Raw genomic sequence first — 15,054 nt, forward strand, 5'->3', positions numbered from 1 at the left:
GCTCTGGAGGAAGTTGTTCTTCTTCGTGGGACTGAGGGCAGACTAGACACTACACTTACTCACACAGCATCTAGTGCCATAAAGTGGTACTACAGCACGGCCCAGGACACAGCTAGTTGGTTAACATTCTCATTTCAGTAGATATCTCTGAAATACAATAGATGGATGTCTTGGTCATGACATCATCACTGTGGCTCCTTCACATACTTTTGATAGTGTTAGTTCATTTTTTGAACAGTATAAACTTAAATTCTGGCCAGATCTGGGCAGATCTTAAACATTACACCTTTTAAATGGAGCCTTATATGTTATGTGTAAGGTGAATTTTTCAGTTGTCCCTAATAGTTGAAGTGAGCTACATTCATGCAGTTTTGGACACTGTGCAGGATTTTATTTAAGAAAAGTGACATTAAAATTGTATTTTACAAGCAGTATATATATAAACTAAGGGACCCAGATTCTAAAACAGTATTATATAAACAAGATGAAATTCTTTTGTTGAAGTTTTTATATACTCAACCACACCTAGAGGGTGAACAGCAAATTGGCAAGTTCCTTGATTCTCTCAACCTACCTGTCCTGACAGAGGAACAAAATCGAACATGAACATCTACGATAAGTGGACAGATCTAAATAGCGCCATCTCCAGACTTAAAGCGAATAAATCTCTGGGCCCAAATGGCTTATCTTCAGAATGGTATAAAGCCTTTAGATTTGAATTAATGCCTAGCCTTCTTCGGGCCTATAATACAACTTAAACAGATGCTAAATTTCCTCCATCATGGGGTGAGGCAGTGATCTCAGTTATTCACAAAGATGGAAAAGACAAACTGGAGTATGGATCATATAGACCAATCTTGGTATTGAATGTCAATTATAAATTATACACAGCAATCCTCGCCAAAAGACTGGACAAGATCCTTCCTCAGATTATGACCAGACTGGGTTTATCTCACAAAGACAAACTCAAAATGATGTCAGGCGGACTCTGCATGTAATAGATAATATTCAATAGAATAAAAAAAAGAAATATTTCGACACTGTCAGAAATAAATGGCCCCCTTTTTAAAAGGAATGAAGTGGATATACACAGATGGAATTTCATTTCTTCCCTGGGTCTTAGTCATAGAATTGACTCTATTAAAATGAATATTCTTCCATGGTATCTCTTCTTATTTCAAGCTCTTTCTGTAGAAAGAAATTAAAACAATTTTCTGAATTGAATAGAATAATATCTAGATTCATTTGACGGGGAAGAAACCCAGAATTAAATTTAAAACACTCCAACTCCCAAAGGAGTGCACATGCATCACAACATTTCACGCTAGATGGAAAGATATCGAATCTATTTCATAAGTGACCCACCAATTCAGGCAGTGTTGGCTTATGAAAATTTTGGCAATTTTTCTAGATAGTGTGCAAAATCCACTGATAAATACCCACTTAAAAATCTGGAACATGATAAAATATAAACTAGATGATAAACTACAAGTAATTCAATGGTGTGCTTATGATCCTGGGTTTATACCTAATAAAATGGATTTCAGATTTAAATTCTGGATCTTAAAGGTAATAACAACATTCTACTTCATGACATAAAATGGATAGTTAAAAGACTTTGAGAGCCTGAAAAAGAATATGGTCTTGAAAAATCAGATTTTTACAGATATCTCCTGGTACGCAGCCATTTTAAACACAACATTATGAATAAAACTGACATGAATGATCCAGTATTGAAGATAATTATTGATGCCTATCAAAATAATTCAAACAAGTGGGTTATTTCTAGGCTTTATAAAAGCCTTATGACAAAAAAAACCCACACTATAGAATATGTTAAAGAAAAATGGAAAAGCAACCTTACAGTATCAAATGAGCATTGGTTAGATGTTTGTAAACTACAGTGAAAATGCACCAACTTGCATGTGTGGTGGGAGTTTGGGTGGAAATGTAGTATTTTGTTTCTTTATTACACCAAATCAGAAAAGACACTTTGCAGGAGGGGATGCCAAGTGTTGAGGACAGTGTGGATTTCAGGAAGCAAACTACTGGCATATATTTTGTGATTGTCCGGTGATTAGGCCCTTTGTGGCCAAGTTTCACAAAGTACTAAAAATCATATTTGATAATGATCTGCCCTTGCAATTTTCCACACTGGAATTGTTGATTTTCAGGCAAGGCAATCAGATGAATATATGTTTGGTGTTTTGATTTCTGCTTGTAAAAAAAGCGCTCACAAGGCGCTGGTTACTTACTGAACCTCCAACGATACAGGAGTGGATAGATATAGTAAATGACATTTCTGTTATGGAAAATATTAACTTTTCTCTCCGTCTGAAGAAAACTTAATTTATTAAACTTTGGACCAAGTGGATTAAATATGTAAGGCCCATAAGGGCATATTTTAGTGAAGTATTGAATGATTGATCTTGTATTGTTTTTTCATTTTTACTCTGACCTTTTTGTTATTGTTTATTTGATTTGATTTCACTTAGTTTATTATATTTTCTTCCAGGAACCTCTCCCAAATAAAATTCTGAAACTGTGGATGGCATAGGGAACTAAAGTATGATTTCCTGTGGTATGATCTTTAAAATAAAATGCTGCCCTAAACATAAAGAATTGAAAAAAAAAAAAAAGTAGTTTACAGATGGACCTGGCAAAGACAAAAATACTACTACAGAAAACTACATTTTATTACAAATACAAACATCTGGTGAAAATACTGATTATCATTTGAAGAAACTACAAAAAAATCTTGATTTGATTTAAGAATTCTTTATTTTGATAAATGTCTTTGAACTTTACTAACTATAACTTTACTTTAACTATTCATTTTGTATGATAATATACTTGTTCTAATGGGGAGGTTTTGATGTTATAATGAGAATAACCAGATTTATGGTAAAATTGTTTCAGGACAGAGTTACCACTCTGCATACCATCAGTGGAGGTCAAATTCCATGGATATTAATATCTCTATCTAGTCCTCATTTGAGTGTTACTGATGTACAGCAAAACACAGTTGCTCTTTTCTCTCCATTCATCAAAACTTGGATTGTCTTTGCCAAAACATAATTCATTTTGTGGAAATGCCATGATTACACAATTTTAGGAACATGTTGACCGAGGACAAATTTAATCTTAGTGCATGTGTTTCTTTTAGACAGTGTAGCTGATAAACAGTGTTACTTTTAGAATGGAATGTGCACCATTGGTTCACATGTTCTGGACTGTATAAAAATCAGGATTTAATTATATTTAGTGAGGTCAACATTTATTTGTATAGCACTGTTCATACATAATGGCAGTTCAAGATAACTGCCTGATGACCTGTGCTCTGGTTGCTGGACTGTACCTGAGTGAGCAGGTCAGTTATAAACTTTGGAACCGGACCCTTAAATGCTGTATAGACGAGCAGCAGAATTTTGAAGTTAATTCTGTGTTGTACTGGAAGCCAGTGTTATATATACACATTTATATATGTTTTATATATGTTTGTATTTGCGTGTGTTGCGTTTGTATAAGGACTTGCTGCTGCGTTATGAATGAGCTGCCTTGAGATTGCCTGTCTGTGTTAGTCATCTAATAGAAAGCATTACAGACATCCAATCTGTTATAGATGAATGCATGGCCCAGTTTTAGGGAACCTGCTTGACATATGAAACCTTTAACTTTGGATATATTCTTCAAAAGATAGAAAGCTGTTATGTATATAATGTTAAGATATGTTATGTAGTTATGTTGATGGCATGACTTTTAAAGTTAAGATCAGCATCAAGAATCACTCCAGGTTTTTTGATCTGCTCACTGTATTTTATAGACACATTAACTACAACATCAACTGCATATTCCAAAATCATAAAATGACAAGGGACATATCCTGTGTTGCCTATGTGGCGTCTAACACCAGGACACGCACGCACAGGCAGAATATTTAATATTAGGTCACATAAAATCAGAGTTCAAGATCTTTTCATTGTTGCATTGATTCATTTATTTCCAAAAAGGACATTGCAGCCAGCTGAAAACAATTTCAATGTCTGTCATGTTTGCCACAACAAGACATAAATCATGTTACCATATACCATTTCAAGTAATTTTAGTTGATTCATGAGTAAATTGTGATTTATTACATTCAAATAAGCAGGTAAATGTCAAAACTAAGGCTTTTTAAGAAGAAACATTTAATGTTACCATAGTAAGGTCTCTTGAAACTGCACTGATTTTGAAATAGTTGGCCCTGCATTGGCTACGTGTAGCCTACTGTAAAGCTAGATGGCAGCAAAACACTTGTATTAGCTCATCAGTCCTTCTACGTCATAGCAAAAACAGCCTTTTCATCATCCATCATTGCTTCTAAAGTCTGGCCAAAAACTAAATTTCCTCATTGCTTTTCAGTTGCTGTGTATGACTTTTACCATTGAAACAAATATCTTTAAAACATCTCTAATATGATTGATTTCTAATAAGTATTATCATCACAATAATGTAAAGATAGTTGGTATACATGTAACTCAGTTATAAGATACTTAATTCACATACAGGACAAGATAATTATTTACACAGTTAAGATGCATCAGATACTTCATTGAAGTTAAAAGTAAAAGACATGTTCAATATGTGTTTTGGATGTATAAAAATATAATTGTATTGTATGCTTAAATATAAGGTAGCTTTATATATCCTTATATACAAGCTGATAATTACATATTTTTAAACTATGTATAGGCTTGGTACATATTGTATAAATTGCACTTCACCACATTCATTTCACTTGTGAGGGGATCCTGAATGTGACAGTTTGGGGTCCAATAATGTCAGTTTCTTGAAAAGAATTCTCCCCCATTGTGGCCCCAGTAATTTACTCATTGCAGCTCTTCAGTTTGTGGGCGTTTTGGACAAGATCTTCAGGAATTGTCTTCTATCTCAGCTGCTTAGCTCACTTTGGAAGCTGAAGAAGAGACAGACATTCTTGTCAAGTCCCACAAGTCTGACTTGAATTCATCCATAAATCACACACTCGCTCAGACACACTAAGCATACGCACACAAACTTCTCAGTATCTATTTTTGGAATCTTGCTTTCATCCAGAATGACCTGAGCTTCCTCTGATGGGCAGTACAGATGTAGCAGCTGTTCTTTTTGCATATCTAGTTGTAAATCTGTAGAATAAAACCTTTGAGGGGACTTATCTTCATCTGCTGTGAGCAAAAAAATCCCGACAAGGATTCTCCTCTGCCTTTCCATGCATGTCTTAGGCCACTGTGCATTTGCTTTTGTGTATGTGGACTTGCTGACCAGCTTCAGTGCTCCTTCTTTGTCTTCCTGACTGGAGGGCAAACTGAGAGACATCCAGGAGTGAGCGGCGACGGCGCCCGTAGCCCGTACAGCCAATCTTTTCCGGAGGGGCCTTGGGCTCTTTTTGGTCATTGTTCCGAATCTTATGCAGTTGGTGGATCAGGTCGTGGTATACACATGTTCCTAGGACGCAGCCGGATGCTTTGGATGATGACCTCCTAGGTCTGAATTTTAAGCCAAAGCTGGAAAAGAAAAAGTAATATTTATGCTCTATTTTCAGACTGCTTTCCAGAGTAGATGAATATGACCTAGAAACACATATTTTGACAGGGTTTAAATCCAACTTGTCATTAAGATTCATTCACATTTACAACAGTTAAATAGAGGATAGATCATCCACAGTCTTCTTTTCTTACATGGCTGTCATTTCATTTGGAATTTAACTCCTGTGTTATCAGGTGGCATCTACAGAGCACTTAATAAATGTAGTACTTTGGGGGTCTCCTGGTAGCCTAATGGTTACACACCATATAACTTTGATACTCCCGGTTCGATTCCAGCTGGGGACCTTTCTTGCATTTCTTAACCTTTTCTCTATCATCGTGTTTCCTATCTATCTTTAACTGTCAGCTATCAAATGAGGCCAAAAGTGCACCCAAAATGCAGCTTTCCTTCTTACCTTAATGAAGGTGAGACAGCTTTTGCATTCTCGCCCTGCTGTGGTCCAACGTGGATGTCAGAGTGCCTTTCATTGGCTGTCACTAAGCTGTTGCCCAGGTCTCTCTTCATACGGCCCTGCAGCCATATTTTAAACCTGCAACACAGAAACAGAAGAGGCTGTGATAGCAACTGGCATTAATTCAAAGAGAAATTGTTGGGTACAGACATGAAGTGATGATATCAAAGTAACAGCGTTATACATCCAAAATATGACATGATTTGATTTGATGCCAATGTAGCTCAATATGTTTTCTTGGATCAGTTAGTATCATAAAGGCAGGACATCTTTACTTTTTTCAAGAAAATATCGTTTGATTCTTCAAAAGCTAAAATTTCCAGACCAATAAATCTCCCCAGCCTGTATATTGACCAATATTATCTTATGACAGAAATATTGGCATCAGTTTATATGCAGACCACTAAGAAACAAGAAATTGTGCCAAATGTTTGAGATAGTTTAGAAACGGTGTCTCCATTGCACAGTTTTTCCACCACAGAACAGTGACAAGTTTATTATTATTGTAAGATACCCCACTCATAATATAGCTTCACTATCACTATTCTGTAGTACGATATAGGAACTTTAGGGAGCCTTGTCAGAAATGTTTTTATGTGTTTAGGCTTTGGCTAATGTAGTTATTAGCTTTTTAAAACTGTCAAATCTCTGTAGGCAATTGTTGAGCTATAGCAAAACTGAACTTCAACTGCTCAGGGATAGTTCCTTCACTTGTTCTCCTATACTAATAGACATAATGTGATGAATCTCTTGTGTTAGGGGTGAGCACATCATTTGAATGCTGAAGGATTAAATAATAAGTTGTTTTTTCTCAAGAATAAACACACCTCTTTTTCAAGCTGGAGTTGAGCTCCCCTGTGGCACCTTTTACCAGTGGCAGGACCATGGTGAAAACACAGCAGCAGATGACAGTCTGCAGGGCTAATCTCATTTTGGCTGTGAGCTGTCAATAGCAAAGATACAGAAATTGAATTTATGAGGATTAGTCTGAACTGCTGCCACAAGTGGTGTTTGATTAGAAGACAGCTTTTAATTACCAGTTGGCAAGCCTTTGTAGCTGAACAACAGAGTGGTTAAGAAACAATCTGTCACTTTTTAAATTACAAATTAATGTTAATGGCTTTGAAAATCGGGTTATTGATGAGACATCCATATATCAGTACAGCCAACATCACTGGATAAAAATGAAAGTGTGTACTCAACTACTAGTCCTTCAAACTCTATCCCCAAATTTTACCGGGTATTTACATTTCCAAATACCTAAAGAGGTCTTTAGCAATTGTTTAAAAATAATCTTAAACTTAGATTAAAATTATAAAAAAAGTCACTTACCTCAGGCTCTAGCTTGTAATGTGATGTAAAGAATTAATGGCACACATTCAAGTGTGTTGTGTACTGTTTATCAGGGATAGGTGTTTTTTCCAAGGCTGTAAAGAGTTTACCATGAGTTGAAGTCTGAAGTTTACACTGCTAACATGAGACGCTTTATAGAGGGAGGGAGGGAGCTGTACCTGAATGCCAGACCCAGTGGGAGGGACTGTGGGACAGTGCATGTCAACCCCTTCCACCCCACATGTAGACAGTCAAACCAAAAACATGCACATAGAGATTATAATCGAGTCAGCAATCCCAAAAACTATGACTGTGTGAATGCTCATTAGTTTGTATAAATCTTCAATCTTATTTATTGCACTGCTTTTTTTTTTTGAGAGAATGCTAAAAGAATTGGTTTTGTAAATTTCAGAGCTTTGTTAATCGATCTAAATGGTCACTCTCAAAGGAGACTTATGTGCACCAAGTCATTTACATATTTTTCTTTCAATATTCCTTAACTGGTTGTTTTGGGGGTCATTATAAGAGTAGGTTCATTGGCTTTGCATGTTTTAAGGCAGTTAAAGCAAATGTTGTTATAGCTGAAATGTTCCAAAAGATGTGTTTTTGGATGATTCTGTTTCCCTCCAAGTTAGCCATCTGTGATTTTAAGTAGCTAAAAGGGCCTAAGTATATTTAAATTAGTGCTGTGTTGTTATGGCAACTACATGCACTGTGAAAATTAAAGGAAGGAACATGTGCTTTATGCTGAACTTGTGTACCTCCAGATGACGGGTTTAATCACTCTGTGAGTGCTACTTACATCCACTGGTAGTTACTTCTAGGCATTCTAAACAAGGGAATAGTTTTCTGCCTGTGTAAAGATTAACCACGTCTTAAGGTCTATGATACTAGCTACAATGAATTATCTCTGAGATGTAAGAAATTGAGAGACATTGAAAGAGGAAAATGGTCCCATGTTTTAGAAATACATTGAAAATAATAAATGTTAAATTTCATGTAAAGCTAGAGTATTAACTTAAAAAACTGCCTGCACATTGTTTACAAAGTAATCTCAAACGTTTATGTAGGATTTAAAAACTCAGTGTGTCTAATGGCATCATTAGAACTTATCTCTGCTCAGGACCTGCAAGTGTAACTGTCAGGTGAACAAGTTGTATCCAAGATATTTACAGTTGAGAATATGGCTATATGCAAAATGCTTACTAACAGCCTGAAACCCAAGGTATAATATAGGCAAAAAAAATCCTCATGTGTTAGAAACTGGAACCAGAGAATGTTTATCATTTGTTTGATAATTGATTTAAATAACAATTATCAAAATTGTTAGCTATACATTGATTATTAATCTGAAACTGAAGTAACAGCTGTAGCCTTCTAAATTTTGCACACCTTACTTTTCATCAGCTGATTGATCCAAATACACTGGACGTCCTGCTTCAGTGGAAAGGAAAAACTTCCTTTAAGACGCAGAAATCTCAAACAGTCGAAATCAGGGTGGGTGGCCATGTGCCTTGACCAGTTGGGTAAATGTCAGTGTTTTGAGCCATTAATATATGTGATCGGGACATCTTGAGTTCTGGTATTTAAAAAAAATAAAAAAAATCTTATCAGGATATTTTGTTTATTATTATTATTACTTAATTAGTTCACAATGTGAGCGTGATGACTTCCAATTGTCTGACAAACAATAAAATTGATGGTGGATCTTTTGAAGGGGATCTTTTCATCCTTAAAGGAGAGAAAGGTTTCAGTGAAAACCAGAATACTGGTGTAATATCCATCTTTTAAACTTGTTGCAGTCTTTTGGTGTCAGACACCTGAATTATGCTCTACAAGTTCTTTGTAGTAATTACATTTTTTAAACCCTTAATGGAATATATTTAAGTGAACTATTCTTTTTTTTTTTTTTTTAAAACATCATGAGCTGCTTTGGTCACATAGCCACCACAGGTCTATGTAACAAGCAAAATGTGCAAGTCATTGTGTTAAAAGAAATAATTTTACAAGATGGCAACGATGTCTAATCTTATGACGTCTTTACATTTTTTCGTTGTTGTTGTTTTAGATTTTTAACTGCCGTACTGAACCCAGAAATTACTATTTGTTTTACTTAAAAGATAATATCTACTCTTGCTGTACTTCTTGGCAGCATGTTATTGGTGTTGGATTGGAGCCTAACTTACCTCAGACCTCATAGAGCATACAACTTTAATGATAAAGAAGTGAGGGCTTTACAAAGGGATGTGTATGAAAAGGTGCACTAGGACTATTAGTCCTGAAAACCAGTGAGTAATCACATTCACACCTTCAGCAGAGCCTTATGTTATTTCTGGAAAAGCTCAGCACGAACTTACAAGGCATGTCCTGACCCGTGTTTTGGAGATACTGGAAAGTCTGCAGGTTACACTAGTTCTTTTCATGTTTTGATGTTATTTATTTTAACTAGTACTACTGCTTAACTCTGAATCCAAAGAGCTCTGCTGCTCTGACTGAATGAAGCCACGGCGGATTCTGCTTTTTCATTGCTATTTCCACTCTTTATTCAGTGTAGAAATGATAGAAAATGATTTAATATAAGAATCATTTTAAACCTGTGACCTTTCATCTCTTTAATTTGTCTTGCTGTAGTATTTTGGACCATAAAAAGAAAATGTATTCACCAGTTCATTCCCAATCCGCATTTTCTTGTCAGTCCACTTCCAAGCATAGTCAGGTGCAATTCATTTCTGGTGTGAAAGCAAATTGATCAACCACAGTATTTTTTTGATTGCATGTGATTTTATCATGTTATCAAGAACTAAACCACTATTAAAGCCATCTGCTGAGCTTTGAGCTGCTCAGGAAATAATGGTAAGAAAACCGTTTTACAAAATTAAATAATTATTTATCCAAATAATTTAACCATGGAAACAACACGAGTGCAGGGATCCCACATTAATATAATATCTCTTAAAATATTGCTGTACAAAAGACCTCTTTTTAATCCTTTGTCCACCTGTTTGCCATTATACCTAACATGCGTTCGGTTTGTAGTATAGCGTAGTAAAACTAATAATAATGTTTTCTTTATATTTGTGAGTTTTTTTGTGACACCAGAGAATATAAATAAAGTCATAAGAAGCATTAAAGAATTTGAAAAAAAAAATTCGATTTCCCCACATGGGTTTATTTAGTGCTGACGATGCAGTATGACAGTCGATAAAATGGTCTAATCAATGAACTCCCTGTCTGTCTGTATGACTTAATGTTTAAAGCTCTTGGTTCGTTTCCTAAAAAGCGAGAATGAACAGTAACTGGATCAGAGCTGAAATGCTATAATGTATAATTGTTTTCCCTTGGTCTGGACCAAATTAACTGAGCTACAGGTGTGAATGTGCCTGAACAAAGTGCTTGAATTTACAGACTAACATTCATGAATTAGGACAATCAATGCCTGGTTCTTTTGAACTGAGAGTTCAGTTTGCTCAAAAACTTTCGCCCTCAACTTGTGTTGACCTGCATGCAGCTGATGTAATCCCAGCCAACATTACAGCCACAACCGCCACTACAGTCATCATCCTCAACATGTCCATAGGCTATGTTTCTATAAGCAACTGTGCTATTTTCAGGTCTGTTTTGATATGATTTTATAAAACACAGTCACACATGAAGGTTTGATGGGTCTATAGAGGCACGGATCATGCATTTGGTTGCCTCGAATAGATACACACAGTGCTGTCATGGCAACAACACTGCACCTTTCACAAGCCAAAAGATGATTCAATGATCTGTGTTTTAACATGATCCCTTTCAGTTCTTAAATTACTTGCCCTGTATCTGTTTTGCATGCCGATGGCATGCCTCATGCTGCAGAATTTCATTATTTGAAAACAGAGTGTAGTCATGATCTATGTCTGTCTGACCACCTATGGCTCTGAATGGTTATTGTATCCATATCAATAGGCCAAGAGCTTTCCCGGGTTCCTTGCATTGTTGATGCAGGCTTAGCTTTTACATTGCATATAAAAGTAATCAAGACAATATGGTGTTTGGTTAGAGTATGATTGAAGCTGTGATTGATTTCCACAGTCAGGGGTCAGTAGAGCACAATGGGAGCTCAACATTGGCAGGAACCTATTATGTGTTATTATTAGACATTCAGTGTCTATTTATAGTTTTCATTCTCCATTTTTATTACTACTGAGATAAAAAGGGAGGAATTATAAGGATCTTATTAACTCTGCTGCACTGGTATGTAACACCATGGGGCTTTCTTCATGGGTCTGAGAGAAAATATTCCCTGGAAATGCACTGAGTAATATGCAATTGTCTAAATGTGAGGCCCAAGCATTCCTCCCAGTTCATTTCCAAACAACGGAAAATTACAATGTGTGTTGTTTTTGTGTGGAAAAATACATGATCAGATATTTACCATCTACAGGTGGAAATAGCCATTTGCCCAAGGGAAAGACAATGTTCCACACCCGAACATATTCCTGACTGATATGGTTAGAGGAATGACAAAATGATCTGAACTGTAACTGTTTGTATGTGTGTGCTTGTCTTTAGTAATTGTACATATTTTGGTCACAGAACAGTACCACTGCTCAGCTATCAACCCTGTCAGAAAGTAACAGATATGCAATCTACACTCAATACCCCATAATGACAAAGTGAAAACTGAATATTCAACATAAATATTCAGACCCTTTGCTATGACACTTCAACTTTAGCTCAGGTATCTCCAATGTCTCTTCATTATCTTTGAGATGTTTCTACACCTTGGTAGGAGTAAATTCAATTGATTGTACATGATTTAGAAAGGCACACGCCTGTCAATATAAGGACTCACAGCTGACAATGCATATGGGAGCAAAAACCAAGCCATGGGGTGGAAGGAACTGCTGCAGCGCTCAGACAGGATTGTGTCGAGGCACAGATTTGGAGAAATCTACAAATCTTAGCGATCTGGGGAGAAGGGCCTTGGTAAGAGAGGTGAGCAAGAACGCGATGGTCACTCTGACTGAGCTCCAGAGATCCTTTGTGGATATGGGAGAAACTTCCACGAGGTTAATCATCACTGCAGCACTCCACTGATCTGGGCTTTATGGCAGAGTGGCCAGACTGAAGCCTCTCCTCAGTGACAGACCAACATCAAAATGGTCCTCTCCTGAACTATGAGAAACAACATTCTCTGGTGTGATGAAACCAAGATTGAACTGTTTGGCCTCAGTCTAAGTCATGTGTGGAGGAAACCAGTCACCGCTCATCACCAAACCAATACCATCCCAAAGGTGAAGTGTGGTGGTGGCAGCATCATGCTGTGAGGGTGTTTTTAGCAGCAGGGACAGGGAGCAAAACACAGAGATACCTTTAAACAATCACCCTAAGCTCACAGCCCGGACAATGCAGGTGTGGCTTAAGGACAACTCTGTGAATGTCCTTGAGGTGCCCAGCCAAAGCCTGGACTTGAACCCAATCGAACATCTTTGGAAAGACCTGAAAATATCTGTCCACCGATGGTCCCCATTCAACTTGACAGAGCCTGAGAGGACCTGCAGAGAAGATGAATGGCAGAAAATCCCCAAATTCAAACGTGCAAAGTTTGTCATGTCATACTCAGAAGACACTGTAATCACTGCCAAAGGTGCTTTAACTAAGTCCTGAGTAAATGGTCTGAATACTTATGTCAATGTGAGATATTTCACCTTTTTAACAAATTAGCAAAAATAAAATTATTCTTTTCACATTGTCGTTAGTGTGTTGACGCATAAAGCAAATTTTGCCTTGCATAACTCACAAAGATTTGACTGCTAGACCATGTGTGTGTTTATTTGTCCCCAATGTACCAACTGTACACGCATTAGCTTTAAGGTAGCTACCAAAGGCGCACCAGCCATGTCTGTGGGAGCGTGCCTGTGTGATCCACTCAAATTCAAACACTTAAAATTTGTGCAGATGTATCTCTATCTGTGTATGTCTGTCTTTACGTTGTATACAATCTATCCCCCCCCCCCCCCCCCCCCCCCCCCAAATATTTTAAATAGGCTCACTGCAACAGGTTATTCTATGAATGTTGTAAGAACAGTTACATATTGACTTAATAAGGAGCCTTTTCCACTACTTGGGTTCAGAGTTGACAGTTATTCCACAAGTTTTCTCAAGATCTCAACTAAATATTGCTGTTCAAAGCCAGTGCGAGCCTGGCTTTTGACTGCAAGTTTCAGATTTACACCATGTGGGACCTGTGAGTCCTGAGAAGTTTGCCATGGGAATTCCAGCACATAAACTCACAAAGCAATGTCTCAACAGCTGCCCGGAGAGGCTAGTTCATCAGAGCCGGATGAGGCAGGGCAGAACAGAACCATTAGTCAGAATATAAACTAAATCTTGTGTCAAGTAAAGTAAGTAAGATATGTGAAGAGTCCAGTTTTGTGCTGGTAATGTTGTGATTGAGGTCAGAGAAAGATTCCACTTTAGCAAGAAGATCAAGGTCTTGATCATTCCATATATGAACCAGACAGAACATGTGTGTTTTTGTAGTGTGGTGGATGGTGGGAAATACCTAAAACTCCCTCAGTCTTGGAACAGAGATGGCACACAGCAGGCCTCTGCTGTCCACAGTGGCATGGTGACAAAAACTGGGTGAAAAACAGTACGCTGTGTCAGATTACAGTATGACCACAGTGTGTTGTTTATAAGTAGCTGCCATTTATAAGAATGAAGCCTGTAAGCATGGAAACGGAAGCATTGCTGTGATGGATTTGGAATTTTATGAAACTTTAAGGTGCTGTTAGGGTATTTTGGGGGCCTGTTCTCATGTGACGGTCAGATGGATATTGACTTTGAACGGGGCTGTGTGGTGTCGGTGATGATGTGGACATTGTGCCCAATTGATCCAAGTAAGGTGAAGTTCTTGATTTGCCTTATCTACAAGCCATCTTCATAATAAAAATGAATCTTTAGAAAGAGTGGTGTTGGGGAGACCCTACATCACTGTCGCATATCTGTACATTTCAACCCTCCTCTATAGTCATGAGCCCTGGATAGTGACCCAAAAAAAAGAAGTTGCATATACAGGTGTCCAAAATTTCAGTTGTAGGGTGCTGAACAAGGTGAAGAGCTTAGACATCCTGGAGAAACTAATCACTGGTCCTTTGTACTGAAATGAGCCAGATGAGGTGCTTTAGACGTCTGATCAAAATGCGAACTAGATGCCTCTATGTGGAGGTATGGGGTCTCAAGTTGAAGGACACCCTAGAGGACAGTGGACAGATTTCATGTCCCATCTGGTCTGGAAAAACGCCAGGGTCACTTCCACAGGGTTCAGGGTCCATCCCCCTGTTTCTTTGTTTGTTTGTTTGTTTGTTTTTTGTGTGGGTGTTTTGCATAAATAATCTGAGTGGAAATTTTGGGGGGAAGAAGTTCAAATACCACAAAGTTTTTTTTTGGCTAATGTGGAAAAATTGTGTGCTCAACTCAGAAGTTGATGGAAATATGTATCAATTAGCATTTTGTTTTGCAGACTTTTCTAGAAATTTGCTTAAACTTTGTTCTAAATTTGGATAGAAACTTGGCTATTTAGAGAAATGGACATTGCAAACTGCAGCAGCCTTATTCATTTCAGTGACAACAATGTGGAAAATTCCAGTCGTTCCGCAAAAAAGTTTAATCTGGCTCAATTTTTGCCACAGGACCTTGTA

At 37.3% G+C, this 15,054-nt stretch overlaps 1 protein-coding gene and 1 long non-coding RNA gene across 6 annotated transcripts in view; one reads left to right on the forward strand and one right to left on the reverse strand.

Moving 5' to 3' along the window:
- LOC147817186 (uncharacterized) overlaps nt 1-15,054 on the forward strand; it is a 69,132-nt gene that overhangs the window by 24,640 nt on the left and 29,438 nt on the right. The gene's annotated exons all lie outside the window — the stretch shown is intronic.
- LOC111647715 (pro-adrenomedullin-like) lies at nt 3,974-7,485 on the reverse strand. The gene is made up of 4 exons (XM_023397360.2): nt 7,370-7,485; nt 6,865-6,980; nt 5,981-6,115; nt 3,974-5,543 (listed from the first exon to the last, which is right to left on the reverse strand). The coding sequence occupies exons 2-4, from the start codon at nt 6,966-6,968 to the stop codon at nt 5,258-5,260; spliced, it is 525 nt and encodes a 174-aa protein (XP_023253128.1). The 5' UTR covers nt 6,969-6,980; nt 7,370-7,485; the 3' UTR covers nt 3,974-5,257.

This window comes from Seriola lalandi, unplaced genomic scaffold (genome assembly GCF_002814215.2).
Source record: "Seriola lalandi dorsalis isolate HSWRI2012SDOR001 ecotype SW California unplaced genomic scaffold, Sedor1 jcf7180002055008, whole genome shotgun sequence".
In the NCBI taxonomy this organism is placed as follows: domain Eukaryota; kingdom Metazoa; phylum Chordata; class Actinopteri; order Carangiformes; family Carangidae; genus Seriola; species Seriola lalandi.